The sequence below is a fragment of the Kogia breviceps genome, chromosome 10 (genome assembly GCF_026419965.1).
Source record: "Kogia breviceps isolate mKogBre1 chromosome 10, mKogBre1 haplotype 1, whole genome shotgun sequence".
NCBI lineage: Eukaryota > Metazoa > Chordata > Mammalia > Artiodactyla > Physeteridae > Kogia > Kogia breviceps.
The window spans coordinates 56,868,250-56,882,679 of NC_081319.1; the positions used below are offsets into that span (position 1 = coordinate 56,868,250).

At 41.7% G+C, this 14,430-nt stretch overlaps 1 protein-coding gene across 4 annotated transcripts in view; it reads right to left on the reverse strand.

Moving 5' to 3' along the window:
• Window positions 1-61: 61 nt before the first annotated feature.
• The window catches only part of CMC1 (C-X9-C motif containing 1), a 79,068-nt gene continuing 64,699 nt past the window's right edge, over window positions 62-14,430 (reverse strand). For 3 of the 4 annotated variants that reach the window (XM_067005857.1, XM_067005856.1, XM_067005858.1), the window contains exons 3-5: window positions 9,240-9,296; window positions 3,523-3,613; window positions 62-323 (exon numbers count right to left, since the gene is read on the reverse strand). In XM_067005857.1, coding sequence (XP_066861958.1) covers window positions 203-323; window positions 3,523-3,613; window positions 9,240-9,296 — 269 coding nt within the window. In that variant the 3' untranslated portion in view covers window positions 62-202. The remainder of the gene's footprint in view (window positions 324-3,522; window positions 3,614-9,239; window positions 9,297-14,430) is intronic. The other variant, XM_059077436.2, reaches the window with a different exon arrangement.

Genomic DNA, 14,430 nt, shown 5'->3' on the forward strand with positions numbered 1-14,430 from the left:
CAACCCAGGCAAACCATGTCCCATTTCCCTTCTTATTCCTATGCCATTCAATAAACTCAACTTTGAAGTTTAAAAAAACTTTATTTCAGATAAAATTATTTCCATAATTAAGGATAAAGCAAACACTTCTTTGAGTCCACCATTTCAGGTGACTGTGATTTCCATGAACATTGGCGTTACTGAGTATCATTTGAATATTTGCCTACATGCTTGTGGGAAGCTTCTGCAGCCTTTTCTTGGTAGGAATTCCAGTTTTTCTGAATTCTTCCCTTTCCTTCAGGTATTCCATTTTGCATTCTTCATAAAAGGCTGGATCATTATAGCTATGAGAAAGAAAATCTTTTAAAGTGAATCACTTTGCAAGCATATAAGCTTACTTTAACAATAAATTCAGACATCTGGTTCATCAGGCACAATCTTTAGAAGCAGGTTTTTAGTAATGGTCATAAATTCATTGTAAACATTAGGCTACCAAATTAGTTAAAGAAAAAATAGGACCTAATGGTTCTGTTTTGAATAGCAATGTCCCAGGATAGGACAATGGGAAGTCAGGGCACCCATCCTCAGGGACCCATGAGAGCAGACAAGACTGCATCACAATTATGTACACAAAGTACTACGGCAGTTGTGGCCTGAAACATGGGGCAGAGTGGAGAAAGGGGAGCTGTCAGGGGGAGACGTTTGAGTTGCATTTTGAAGAACCAAAAAAAAAAAAACCACATAAAAGGCACATGTGGAAAATCCCACAGATGAGGAAAAGCTGTGATGCATGAAGAAGTACAAGTAGATTAGTACCACCATAGCAGATCATGTGCAGGAGAAAGGGCTTGAGATGCTGGAATGGGGAGGGCCAAATCATGGCGATCCATTCATGCCCCACTGAGAAGTCAAATCTACCCTGAACGGGCACTATTCACAAGGCAACTGTAAGATCAGTTCTGTGCCTTAGATCGGGGGCCCCCAACGCCTAGGCCACGGACCGGTACTGGTCTGCACGGCCTGTTAGGAACCGGGCTGCACAGCAGGAGGTGAGTGATGGGCAAGGAGCAAAGCTTCATCTGCTGCTCCCCATTGCGCGCATCACCGCCTGAACCATCCCCTCCCCGCCCCCCCGTGGAAAGACTGTCTTCCACGAAATTGGTCCCTCGTGCCTAAAAGGCTGGGGACCACTGCCTTAGATGAATCTGACAGCATGTGGCAGATAGGCTAAAGGTGGGCAGCAAGAGTGTCCAATAAATAAGCTATTACAACAATCCAGACAAGAAATGAGGAGGACCTAAGCCAAAGAAAGCACAGTTCTGATGAAAAGGATGAAGTGGATCTGGGGGAGATTGAGGAGATGAAATCAACAGTTAGGAGACCAGGAAGATTCTAGATCCAAGACAACTAGAATTCACAAAGACACGAGGCAGGAGTCCAAGGAGCTCAGTTCGGTTTCGGACCGGCAGACGGAAGTGGAGAAATGCCATGACGCGTGGGGAGCGGCTGAATTCCACAGGTGCAAACTGAGCTTTTCTCAGATTTAAAACAGAGAGGAGAACTTGGGGAACTAGCTTTAGGGAAGAGGTTAAGGAAGAAAAGGTGGAAAAGAAATAGGTAGAGATGCTGAGGAGACAGGAAAGAGCGTAAAGAGGGAAGCCAGATGGAAGGGACTTCCAGGGGTTTCCAGACAGGGGTCAAGTATCAGAGAAAAGATGGAAAAGACACTCGCTGGAACCTCTGGGAAGAGCAGTTCCGGTGGAGTAAGGGCGGAAGCCAGAATGCAGTTTACTGAGGCATGAGTGAGAAGAGACGGGGAGAAATAATAGAACACAAAACTGTTTCAGGGTGTCACCAGGTGGAGATGCGAGAGGGGAGTGGTTCTACCCATGGAATGCAGACAGTAAGTAAAGCAGAGGCCCCACTTAAGCAAAGACAGAAAGGGAGTATTTCTTAGAGTAGGTTGAGACTTGAGGTCAAGTAGAATGCTTCCTAATAGCTCTAATTTCTTTCCCACAAACGTCAGTCACTCCTCTTGGTTTGCTCCCCTCTCTTCTGAGCAGCCACAGCCTCCCCCTGTCCCCCAGGATGGACTGGGACCTGTTATCTTCTCCATCTCTAGGGGGCGAGAGATGGCAGGATATGCCAACGATTAGTATCCAGATAACAAAAGCTAACAAATAACACAGACAAACTTTTAAAAAGAGCTAACAGTTACTGAGTACATAGTATCTCCTATGTGCCAGCGCTGGGGTGACGTGTTTCCACGTGAGGAATAATCGCCCCACCTGACAGTGAGGACCCTAAATGGGTTGCAGGGGGAGCTACGCCCCGGGGGACCCAGGAGACACCAGCCCGCTGCCTTCCCCTCGGTCCCTGCTCCTGGCTCCAGTGCTGCCCTGTCCCAACTAAGAATAATGAGTCCCTATGATATGATGACTGAGACCGAGGTGTCAAAATCCTTTAATCAATGTACAAAAGGGAATTTAACAAATTCAGTCACACAAATGTGAAAGAGGTTCATCTATTCATTCAACATCTCTTGGGAGCTCTAGGGACCAGAACTCTTACTTCTCCACAGTTAAACACTTAGTGCAGGTCTGGGCTCATAAAAAAGAGCAGCTATGAGAATTGTTTATTGACTTGAGGAAATACATGCGGACTTGGAGTATGTTTCCTCATCTATAAATGTAGACATTCAGTATTCTAAAAGTCTACAAATTCATGTGTACATTATTTGTTATCAAAAAAGAAAACAATTTAAGATTCACATAATCACCACTTTTTATGTAATTGCCTAAGAAGTATCAAACCATCCTGACATAGATGCTACACAGGCTAGGGGAGCAGAGTACAGATGTTAAGGGTTCACCAAAACTAAGATCTCACGGACAACTACCAACTCCCTACTCACTAAAGCACTGTATCCACAACACTGCCTGTCACTAATGTGGGTGATAAAACATGTGGGGAGGTGAGCAGAAAGCAGCTGCATTCAAAGACCTCTGCATATTTTTACTTTAAGATTCAAGCAACTACAACAGAATATCAGTGAACATGATATTTAAGAATTAAGAATTATTTTTCAAAGTTATTTAACTTCAAAACTCCAAATTTACCTTTGTAGCCTTCATTTGACTTACTGCAACTCTCCTAGAAGTTAAATTACATTAGTCCAAAAGATCCCAAGGCTGGCAAAAGTACATTTCATTAGAAGAGATAAACATAAACCCATCTATAATATATTCTATTTCTGTGCATGAAAAGAAATTTATTAAATCATATGAAAAATCATGTATTTTAATCAGATGAAATGCTGACAAACACACAAAACTTGAAAAGACCCTTCATAAATATGTTAGTTTTTCTTAGAAGAATCTTTAACAAATTAAAATTTTAGACTCAGCCAACTATATGACAAATTTGGTGGGGAGAAGTAGAGAATATATTACATGTAATGAGTTAAATAACACACTCTTATCTATTACACATACTACACACACACGTATACACAGGAGCACAAACGCTGAGGTAACTACTTACTAAGCAGTTAGACATTCTTTCAATGCAGAATTTTCTTTGCGGCATTTTACTACCATAAGGATTCCAGAATCCTTGCAACATTTAGTGAAATCTGAAATAAAAAATTTGGAAGAAAAAAAATGACTTGTAATTACATCACTGTAATTGTTAACAGCACTAAAATGTTCACTCATTTAACATCTATTACCTAGACTGTGCTTGCTTGGCTCACAGGACATGCTCCACAAGACGTGTACATGAATAAAAGGCAGAATGAAAGTCCTTTACTCTGTAGATTTGAAAGAGGGAGAGGAGACCTCTGAGGTGAAGAGTGAAGTGGCTTCACAGAGGCAGAATGTAGAGGTTAAGGAGGATTTCTAATTCAGACAGACTTCATTGTACTGCATTTTACTATTGTGCAGACACTGCACTTTTTTACAAATTAAAGTTTTGTGGCAACACTCCTTGGAGCAAGTCTATAGGCACAATTTTTCCAACAGCATTTGCTCACTTCATGTCTCTCTGTCATATTTTGATAATTCTTGAAATATTTCAAACTTTTTCAGTATTAATATAATTGTTACGGTAACCTGTGATCAGTGATCTCGGATGTTACTATTGTAACTGCCAACACAGAGAAGATAGCGAGAGGACTGGAATTGGAAGTGGAGCCTGAAGATGGGACTGAATTGCTGCATCTCCTGATAAGACTTGAACAGAGGGGAACTCGCTTCTTATGGATGAGCAAAGACAGTGATCTTGAGATGGAATCTACTCCTGGTGAAGATGCTATAAAACTTGTTGAAATGAAAACAAAGGACTTAGAATATTATATAAACGTAGTTGACAAGGCAGCGGCAGGGTTTGAGTGGACTAACTCCAGTTTTGAAAGCAGTTCTACTGTGGGCAAAATGCTATCACACAGCACTGCAGGCTACAGAGCAATCATTCATGAAAGGAAGAGTCCTTTGATGCGTCAAACTTCATTGTTGTCTTATTTTAAGAAATTCACCCCAACCTTCAGCAACCCCACCCTGATCAGTCAGCAGCCACCAACATCAAAGCCAGATCCTCCATCAGCAGAAAGATTACGACTCGCTGAAGGCTCAAATGATGGTTAGCATTTTTTAGCAATAAACTGTTCCTTAGTTAAGGTATGTACATTCTTTTTTTGGACATAAGGCTATTGCACACTTTAATATAGTGTGAGCATAACTTTTAAACGTACCAGGAGACCAAAGAATTTGTGTGACTTGCTCTATTGTGATATTTACTGTATTGTAGTGGTCTGGAACCAAACCTGCAGCAGCTCCAAGGTCTCCCTATAGAGAAAAAGAGTATATTCTATGGATGAACAACAAGGTTCTACTGTATAACACAGAGAACTATATTCAAAATCCTGTGATAAACCATAATGGAAAAGAATATTTAAAAAAGAATGTATATATATGTATAACTGAATCACTTTCCTGTACAGCAGAAATTAACACACTGTAAATCAACTATACTTCAATTTAAAAAAAGAGTATATTCTAGAAGAAATGAATAGGAAGAGTAAAAGGGGAGTTCCAGACACAGGCCTCTGGGGGCCAGTTTCTGTGTCTTCTGATGGCATCAAGTTACCGTTTATTTATTTATTTATTTATTTTTGGCTGTGTTGGGTCTTCGTTTCTGTGCAAGGGCTTTCTCTAGTTGCGGCGAGTGGGGGCCACTCTTCATCGCGGTGCGCGGGCCTCTCACTGTCGCGGCCTCTCGTTGCGGAGCACAGGCTCCAGGCGCGCAGGCTCAGTAGTTGTGGCTCACGGGCCCTGTCGCTCCGCGGCACGTGGGATCCTCCCAGACCAGGGCTCGAACCCGCATCCCGTGCATTAGCAGGCAGATTCTTAACCACTGCGCCACCAGGGAAACCCCAAGTTACCCTCTTTCTTTCACACAACCTGCCATGGTCCTTCGCTTCTAATAGTAGGGCTCCCATCCCATTCCTGAGTCAACTCTGAAATGCCCCAGAAAATCCAAACGGCTATCACATTTCCATTCTGGTAGTTTCCCTTTTAAATTGTACTGGCCCCTTGGCATCCTGCCTTCTCAGGACCACCAACCCAGAAAACCCAGGTGCCAGAGGCCAGCCACAGCAGGGTCCCCTGCTTCTCTACTGGGTCTGCTTTGGGTCAGACAAGGTCCCTCCTCAGCCCTTCCTCAGGACAGTGAGTGGGGTCCCCCTGCTTGGGCAGCGACCCTCTTTAACTCTTCTGGTCCTTCTCCTACCCACTGGGGGCTCTAGTCCCAGCCCCGGCCGCCTCCAGTCTGTAACCAACCATGTCCACGTCAGACCTTAAAATATGACATCATCCTCACAGAGAAGCTGGAGAATAGCTTTTATAACTCTTTTAGTACAAAATTATCAGGATTCCCCTCTTTTCTTGAGCTCGGTATTACCCTTTCAGCTACTAAGAAATAAAATTTATAATCACCTTAAAGCAAGCAGGTAATTTCAGGAGTCTCCATGAAGACACAAAAGGTGTAACAAAAGTGGCTTTAAACCACAAGCAAACTGAAAATGATTGAGATCTGTAAATGCACAAGAAAGTCCTTCAAGGGGCTGTGCCAGACCAAGAGGCCTATGGCATGACGTCCAAGCCCACTGCACGGTCTGCAGGATGTGGGGTCATGGGAGCGAGGACAGCTGACGCGGCAGAGGACCTGACTTCAAAGGGTGCGCGTGTCTGGTCACACACAGCGGGGCAGGGATGCTCCAGCTCAGAGCATGGGCTCCTTCAGCCTCCTGTTCACCAGTCTCAGAATTGCCACTGTTTACTGAGTCCCGAACCAAATCGGGCATCTTTTTCACTCAGCTACAAATGTTCTTGTTTGTCTCTTCACTGATGAGCTGGGCACGTGGGCCAAATCAGAGCAAGGGGACTTCCTGTGTCCTTTGATGAGGATCCCCTATGACTCAAAAAGGCAGAGCAGACTTACAATCAGCTCGTTCTCATCAAAGGTCCTGATGGGGGGGCCACAAGGTTACTGAAAAGTCCACTACCTTCCACTCTGGAAAGCCATTAGCATCCCTACATGTTAACTGCTCTTCGTAAAGCCTGATGTTAAGACCTGCCTTTCTAGAGGCAAGGGTTATGATCCTAAATAAGAATTAAGACAGGAGCAACCCTCAAAGGGAATGTGAACATAAAGTTAATCCAGAAGTGACTAAGTGTTAGATGGTGGTGACAAACCATGGACTGACTCTTCACAGCCTCACCATCACTCAGAGACCTGGATCAACCAGCGCACTCAAATATCATCTACAGAAAGGTCATGAGCATCATGAACTTTACCTCATGAACATATGCTAGTTGACCAAACCCCAGTCCCTTGCAGGAAAACATGAATACAAGGGCTATTACCAAAAGTACACTTTCTAAATTTAACACACCCAATACTTTTACACTTGACAAATTCACAACAGAAGGCTTAGGCATTGAATTATGTTAAGAGTTGTTTTCCCTAATATGACTAAAAATGTCCTCAAGTAGGGAATTGACTCCAAATAGCACTTATGTGTTCTGATTACAATAAAGGCACAGTCTCTGTATTTTCACACTTGTCCAGATCTCTTCAGGAGTAACTGTGACTGGCCTGAAGCCTCAAGCTGTTTGTAAGGTTTCTATCACTTGTTTAGCAATAAGATTTTAATGAGGATCCTTCTTTCAAACCACATTAGCAAACATTCATATAACAGTGATGTTGCCAGATTCCTAGGATGGTATTCTGAAACAAGCCCAATTTAAATTGCTTCTGTCTCTCAATATTAACTTGTATACCTGTATATAAATAAATTATTCACCATTAAAGACTATGAAAATGAACTTTCATTCACTTACGTATATCTTAAGGTAATGCAAATAAATATCAATAAACAGTGAGAGATGATTAAAAGTTATTCCGAACTTTAAAGAAATGTGCTTAAAGATAGCACTCAAGACGTTTTTCTTCAAAGTATCAAGAACATGAAATTCTATCCTTCTTCTGTAAACACTCATTTCTCTGAAAGAAACCACTTAATAAATGAACTATGGGTAAAAATATTCTGTGGGCATGATAAAATTTGGATCAAGTGAAGCTACGGAAAACAGAAAGAGATAAAGTCTTCTCCTATTAGTCTAGGATAATGGGCAAAATAATCATACTGTAATTAAGTACAAGAAGTCCATATAATTTCCAGTTTATATAAGAAAAAACTTGGGGAACCTCCATATAAAAGCAGTAAGAGAAAGAAATGGTTTGGCATTCATTGCTTTTCACACATTTAATTTATGGAACTTCTGAATGTATTTTAATATTTAAATAACCGCCAATAATAAGGTTTCCTGATTAAGCCAAGGATGAAGGGCAAGGCTGTGCGTGAGAGCAGAAACACTTACTTTCCACACTTTTCATTTAGTCAGTTTCAAGCAACGTATTATTTTGCAAATGCAGTCATACAGGTTAGAACTAAAGCATTCAATGAGAAATGACAATTTAAAAACATACAGGATTAAAGGAAGTAATTCCAATGTTTCATATCTCTGACCAGAACCACTCCTTTTATGAATGCACTAACTTACATTTTCTAAAAAATCCTGAGCTTATGAATTTTTACACAACCATCTTTAGACATAGCACTTACCTCTAACTTTCTAGTACTTTTATTTCCTCAATCAGTAAAGTACTTATAGAGTACCTACTTTGTTTCCAGCATTACAAAAAGCAGAGCTCTATTTGGGTACCAACAAGTTTTAACATATAAGCTCTGTGTAATATTTCCATGACTACACCACCATCTTGATGGTTTCACTTTTAAATCTGGAAGTTCAATTTAATCTAAAGGAAAGACATTTAGGAGGTCTTGCTTATTAAAGAAATGTAGTAGGCAGATTTTTAAATCACCCTAAATTCAAAACATATAATCAACTCTACAACTGGAAATCTTACACATAAAACGGCTTCCTTATAGTGAGCTAGATAATAAAAACAGAGATGTACTTGCTACAATGTATAAATGATCTGTTGAACAGTTACTGAAATCAGAAGAGGTTTTTATTTTTTATTTATTTTTATTTTTATTTTTTTGTGTGTGTGGTACGCAGGCCCCTCACCGCTGTGGCCTCTTCCGTTGCGGAGCACACGCGCAGGCTCAGCGGCCATGGCTCACGGGCCCAGCTGCTCCGCGGCATGTGGGATCCTCCCGGACCGGGGCACGAACCCGCGTCCCCTGCATCGGCAGGCGGACTCCCAACCACTGCGCCACCAGGGAAGCCCCAGAAGAGGTTTTTAAATGACACAATTTGGGGAGAGTCTAGGTAGGTGGCAACTTTTCTTAAGATTTCACTTCAGACAAAGGTGTCTGTGAGTTTTAGATTTATAATAGAAATTGAAATCTAAAGCTCATTTTCCCAGGAGAAGCTATCTTCTAAGTGAAGGCCTGTGTGCAGAGCCTCCTCAAGCTGTGGGGGCAGAGGGACCTGGGTGCTGAGCTCACCAGCGTCTCGTGCAGGGGTGAAGACCTGAACCAAGGCATGTGTCCTCTCCCTCCTAATGGCTGCTCAGAGAGGGCAGCCATGGCCACAGGCCACAAAGCACATTATCTATATAATCCACAGTATTTCATGAAGTTCATGGGAAATAGTTTGTAAACAGCTCTGACTTTATGAATACATTTGTTTATAAAAATTAGTAATGAAACTGTAAGATCTCTTCACAACCTTTGAGTCCATGATACCAGTAGTATGGCTTCTGGAAAGAATTCAATCCAATCCAACCTACAAAAAAGCCAAATATTATAAATAATTCTAGACTGCGTGAGAAGCTACTTAGGACAAGCTCAATTTAGTTGCAAAAAGTGTATTAGTGAGTATCTGCCAGCAAACACTGTAACAACAACAAAATTCCATAGACAATTTTTCAAGAGATCCATAAAATTAACCCTTCAATGGAAAACATAACACGCAGAAGCCACCTCATCTTTTATGAGACACATTCACTGAAATACTGGTTTCTTCACTGCACTCACACCTTCAAAATGTTTCCACTTACAAAGGTAAATCGAAAATACTGCAGATGGGAAATCACCAAAGCATGCCATCACCTTAATGATTAAGAAGAGATCCAACTGCAAATATTTCTTTTTTTCTTTTTTCTTTTATATTGGAATATAGTTGATTTACAATGTTGTGTTAGTTTCAGGTGTACAGCAAAGTGAATCAGTTATACATATACATGTATTCATTCTTTTTCAGATTCTTTTCCCATACAGGTTATTACAGATTACTGAGTAGAGTTCCCTGTGCTATACAGTAGCTATACAGGTCCTTGTTGGTTACCTACCTTAAATATAGTAGTGTATATATGTTAATCCCAAATCATTTATTTTTTTCTTAAATTATCAGAGTAGAATGAAAAAGAAAAAAGTCACTTACATTCTTGCCTCATAATAGTAACAACAATAATAGCTAACATTGTACTTATTACATCCCAGGCACTATCCAATGAATTAATTCAGGCTTTCACAGTTATTAACTGATTCAATAAATTAAAATTTTAAATTTTTTCTAATATTCTTTCAGTACTTATCCCATAGGCTCATTAAATATCAGTCATTCATTCATTCAACAAACATTTTCCAAGTACTTACTACACGCCCAGCACTATGCTAGGTTCTGTGGTTTCCATGCTGAACAAGACAGAGGGAACCAACAGTCCCTGAGGAAGATAGACAATTAAAAAGTGCTACCGGGAGAGTGTGGTACCCACTCAGACAGGGGAAGGCAGGGAGGGTGCTGTGGAAGCACAGCAATGGGACTCCAAACCCATCCAAGAGGGGCTTACCATCCTTGTAAGCTATGATCTACACTGAGTCAGCTGGTGGATGGGAGGTGGAGGACAGGCATGTACCACTATGACCAGCAGGCAGTGCTCAATGTTTAGGCTTTGTCCTGAGGGGAATGGAAATCCTTAGAAGGGTTTTACACAGTGGAATGGCACCATCAGATTTTCTTCTGCAGAGAACTAGAAGAGCTGGCAGGGAGGCAGGAGTGGGAATAACAGGGAAACTGGTTAAGATGTGAGTACAATAATCCGAGCAAGAGATGGCACGGGGGTAAAAGGCGGAGGAGTAGAAGCATCAGCTCAGGGGGTAACAGACAAGGAGTCAGGGATAATGCCTACACCAGGGGTCCCCAACCCCCGGACCGTGCCTGTTAGAAACCGGGCCTCACAGCAGGAGGCGAGCGAAGCTTCATCGGCCACTCCCCATCGCTTGCATTACCGCCTGAACCATCACATCCCCACCCCCAACCCCCACTGCCCCCCAGCCCGTGGAAAAATTGTCTTCCACGAAACCGGTCCCTGGTGCCACAAAAGGTTGGGGACCACTGGCCTATACTTCTCACTGGGAGCAGACGGTGCAGTCTGATGACTCAAAAACATCAGAAAAGAAACACATATGACATTGTTCTGTTTGGGCTGCAGCCCGTGGAGGGAGATGGGGAACAGATGAGAACGAGTTTCAGACACATCCAGCTGGGGGACCTTTGAAACATCCAAGTAGACTCTCCAGAAAGCACTCAGCTCTACAGGGCTGAGGCAAGTTGGAAGATACTGTTTTGACAGTAGTACCTTATTAAAAATAACGAAAAGTAAAGAGGCCCTGGGTAACCACTGGGCTGCCAATATTTAAGGGTCCAGCAGACAAAGAGAGGAGACTGGAAGACAGAAGGACCTCGGGGCATCACAGAAGGCAAGGGAACCAAGACACTGACCCTCTGTAGAGAGATCAGGGTCCACTGGACGCAATTTTAATTTCTCAGTTTCTTTCATGAGTAGCTCTAACCAATATTTTAAAGATATTTCATGATTTTCATTTTATCTTAGAGACCTTTCAAAAAACCACAGAAAATAGACAAATTTTGCAATACAATAAAACTCATTTCTATCTTGCAATTATCATATAGGTTCATTGCATCTTTGTATAAGGCTAAGACACAATATAGACTCTTTATGATCTTAATGAAACATTTTACTATATTATCCTAGAACTTATTTCATCATGAATCAGCAATTATTCCCAATTATGCTAAAAAAGTCTAAAGTAATATGAAAACAAAACGATGGAATCACCTAGAAAAATGCCACAGTGAAATAAACCATTATTTTATCAGTTTTCTTATTGTACTCCTTGATGTATTATATCATCATTCATGAATACATAAAAGTAGTCTTTTGGGACTTCCCTGGTGGCGCAGTGGTTGACAGTCCGCCTGCCAATGCAGGGGACGCGGGTTCGTGCCCCGGTCCGGGAGGATCCCACATGCCGCGGTGAGGCTGGGCCCGTGGGCCATGGCCACTGAGCCTGCGCCCCGCAACAGGAGAGGCCACAACAGTGAGAGGCCCGCGTACCGAAAAAAAAAAGTAGTCTTTTGGTTTTTGGTTTCCTTGAACACAGTTGAGATACGAGATTTTTTTTTCACTTTCTGCTTATGTTAGATAGAATAGCCCCCCAAAATGTCCAAATCCTAATCCCTGGAACCTGTGAAAATGTTAGGTTACATGGCAAAGGGGAATTAAGGTTACTAAGCAGCTGACCTTCAAATAAGGAGATTATCCTGATTATCCAGGTGGGGCCCAAGTAATCACAAGGGTCCTGGAAAGTTGAAGAGGGAGGCACAGATGAAGAGAAAGACACGTGATGATGGAGGCAGGGTCAGAGGGAGGTTATCCTGCTGGCTGTAACGATGGAAAAAGGAACGCCAGTCAAAAAACTGGGTGCCTTGTAACAGACTGAATGTTGGTGTCCCCACAAAATCCATGTGTTGAAACCCCACTGCACCCCCACTACCCTGCCACATGATGATATTAGGAGGTAGGGCCTTTGGGAGGTAGTTAGGATGAGATATGGTCAGGAGGGTGGTGTCCTCATAAATGGGGTTAACGTCCTGATAAGAGTCAAGGGAGGGAGCTGGCTTGCTCTCTGCTCTCCACCATGTGAGGACACAAAGGTCTGCAGCCTGGAAGAGGAACCCAACTGTGCTGGCACTCCAATCTAGGACTTCCAGCATCTAAAGCTGTGAGAAATTAAGTTTTGTTGTTCATGAGTCATCCATTTATGTTATTTTTGTTAGAGCAGCTCGAGCTAAGACAGGCCTCTAGAAACTGAAAAAGGCAAAGAAATGGACGTTCCCATAGAGCCTCCAGAAGGGAATGCAGCTCTGCCAACATCTTTTTTTTTTTTTAACTTATTTATTTCATTTTACTTTTTATTTTTTTGGCTGCATTGGGTCTTAGCTGCGGCGTGTGGGCTCTTCATCATGGCACTCGGGCTTCTCTCTAGTTGTGGCGTGTAGGTTTCCTCTTCTCTAGTTGTGGTAAGCAGGCTCCAGGGTGCGTGAGCTGTGTAGTTTGCAGCACATGGGCTCTCTAGTTGAGGCACATGAGCTCAGTAGTTTCGTGGCGCGGGCTTAGTTGCACTGTGGCATGTGGGATCTTACTTCCCCGACTAGGGATCGAACCTGTGTCCCCTGCATTGGAAGGCGGATTCTTCACCACTGAACAACCAGGGAAGCCCCTCTGCCAACATCTTGATGTTAACCCAAGAGGACCTGTGTCACACTTCTGAACTACAGACTATAATGTAACAAATCTGTGCTGTTTTAGGTTACTAAAAGTTTATAATTTGTTACAGCAGTGATAGTGAACTAATACACTGCCTATAGTAGAAGAAAGAAAACTGACAAAAAGATGATTCCCACGTATTAGATGAATCAGAAAATGAATGCGAAGAACTGAAAGCAGCACTCCAGACTCTGATGATGGTGGTGAAATGGATCTATAAACACAACCACAGACTAGTTATCTTCAGATGACAGTATCCCAGGTGAACTTTCTCAAAATCAGGACCTGATGAGTAAATAACATACCTTGAAAGACAAAAAGGAAATATGGCATACTCACCCCATCAGTCATTCGACAAGAGGGACGTCTCATGCACGTGGCATCCTGTAACAAGAACCTGTACATCCCACGTGCTAGGGACACACGGCAGTGTTCTCCCTCATCTTTTATGCTGAAGTGTATGTGACCCAAATGCCTAAGCCTGGCTTATAAACAAAGATGACTAGAAGGAAATAGTATTTATGGGATGTATAAGTCAAAAAACTAAAAATTTTTGAAATTATGGAGCAAAAAGCATGACTATCCTCTCGTCAAAAGAAATAAGTAGCCAAAAACTCAAAGTTTTCAAAAAAGTCATATTTTATGGATGCAAGTATAAGAACCAGGATTGCTGGTGCAGGGGGACTGACTGGAGGTGTGTTAGAATCTGGAGCAATACTGACAAGATAGGTGTGTTCCAGGTCCACAATGAATTAATTAGTTTCATTCAAACACACTGTATATAAAACTTCGAGTTTTATGAATATGAATTTCAAGTATAAAACTTTCATAACAGGGAAACACAGAATAAAAATTGGGACTTGCTATGTTTAATTATTAAAATTTCTAAGGTCACTCTCCCTTTGTTCTTCCGTAAATTTTTTTGAATATGATTTTTAAATATAAAAATAAATAAATAAAAGGTATCTACAAATGACTTATCTTTTCTGGGACAGTTTGGGTTAAAAAAGGCATCGTCATTATTGTTGAATGCTAAGATGAGGAGTGAAAATCACCTATTGGTTTTTATGTTTACACATTTTATGAAATTCTGCTGTTCAGAAATATCTTTGATTCACATAAGGTCAGAGAGGATTAGAACAAATAAAAATCATTGCTCCTTATCACTGATGGATTAAACATAGCTTTTATTTCCAACTTTTACTTCCAGGACAGTTATTTCTTTAATCAAGTGTTCATTAAGTACAAAATAGGGTCCTTAACTTCAATGTGTTTATAATACAGTGA